This window comes from Nanorana parkeri, unplaced genomic scaffold (assembly GCF_000935625.1).
Source record: "Nanorana parkeri isolate BGI_ZX_2015 unplaced genomic scaffold, ASM93562v1 scaffold3162, whole genome shotgun sequence".
In the NCBI taxonomy this organism is placed as follows: domain Eukaryota; kingdom Metazoa; phylum Chordata; class Amphibia; order Anura; family Dicroglossidae; genus Nanorana; species Nanorana parkeri.
In genome coordinates this window covers 57,950-59,163 of record NW_017309430.1, presented here as the reverse complement: position 1 = coordinate 59,163, position 1,214 = coordinate 57,950, and the positions used below count along the sequence as shown (strand labels likewise).

General features: G+C 46.9%; 1 protein-coding gene across 1 annotated transcript in view; it reads right to left on the bottom strand.

Annotated features, from left to right (window-relative positions):
* Positions 1 to 2: 2 nt before the first annotated feature.
* LOC108802833 (cytokine-inducible SH2-containing protein-like) overlaps positions 3 to 1,214 on the bottom strand; it is a gene marked incomplete at its 3' end in the record, with an annotated part of 1,798 nt that continues 586 nt past the window's right edge. The window contains exons 3-4 of the mRNA XM_018574686.1: positions 1,117 to 1,214; positions 3 to 156 (exon numbers count right to left, since the gene is read on the bottom strand). The exon at positions 1,117 to 1,214 is cut by the window's right edge and continues 8 nt beyond it. Of these exons, the coding sequence (XP_018430188.1) occupies positions 3 to 156; positions 1,117 to 1,214 (252 nt within the window). The remainder of the gene's footprint in view (positions 157 to 1,116) is intronic.

Genomic DNA, 1,214 nt, shown 5'->3' with positions numbered 1-1,214 from the left:
ACTCGATCCGCACGTTGGTGGGGCCGCGGTTAGTCCGAACCGACAGCGTGAAGAGGTAGCTGGGGTGAGTGCTGTCCCGCACCAGGAAATATCCTTCCGGCATTTTCTGCAGCTTCTGCTTGGCTTCTGTGGCAGTGATGGAGCCCCAGTACCAACCTGGAGGGAGAGCGGAGCAAGAGGCGTTTAGAAACAATGGCGGAACTTTGTACAGTGACATCATCCTTTAAATATACATTATTATATCCCAACGGTAAATTTAGTAACGCGCGATCGCTGGCCGGCGAAGACTTTTGGGAATATTAGATGTCCGTAGGAAAGCTGATAGTGATCTGACTTCAGTTTTGTAAGAAAAAAAGTTTATTCTACTGGTGGGGTAAAACAAAAATCTGCCATCAATTAATTACCCTTCAATACAGTCCCAATAACCTACATATTGATTGCAGATATAATGAGGGAAATTGATCAAAACTGGAGCAGACCAATCAGCTTCCAGCTTTCATTTTCAAAGCTTTAACCAAGAGAACTGAAAGCAAAAAAAGTTACAATAAAATAAAATGACTTCAGTTTTCTTTTTTCGGGTTTGCACAAAAAAAATCAATCCGCGATCGTTGAATAATCCTCCCGCTCCAATCCTCCATAGATGGCGGATACAATGTGGCCCTTTTGTCGGTGGAAATAATAAACAGTTCTAGAGGTAGGATTTGGGTCCGGTCGCTGGTGACAACGCCCTGCTCTTCGCCCGTGAAAAATGATCTTCGGAAAACATTCGGTGAAAAGTTTCAATGTTCCGGCTTCGTGCATTCCTGGCAACGAAGGTTTTGTCAGACGGGATTCCGGCTGCGGGTTTTATTGTCCTCGTGGAGCTTATAGGAGAACGTCCAAAGCCGGTTCCTCGGAAGTGATTAATCCTTTCTTGGTATTTGTGACGTCACGGCTGCTGAACGCACGTCTGTGTGTTTTCTCAGAAATCCCGTCTATTTCTCTGGATATTCCAGGCAGAGATTCATTATTTATAATCGATCTAATAATATCCCGAAAACGGCGCACCTCTCCCTCTGATTATAACATTCACCCTCGTGTGAAACAAATGTTCCGAAACAGAACTTGGCGACTTACCGGATTCCCGCAAGTAGCAGAAGGTCCTGGCGATGCACAGCAGGTCCTCCTCGGGGTCCCTGTGCGCGGGAGGCGGGGTGGCCCGGGGGTCCGCCGCC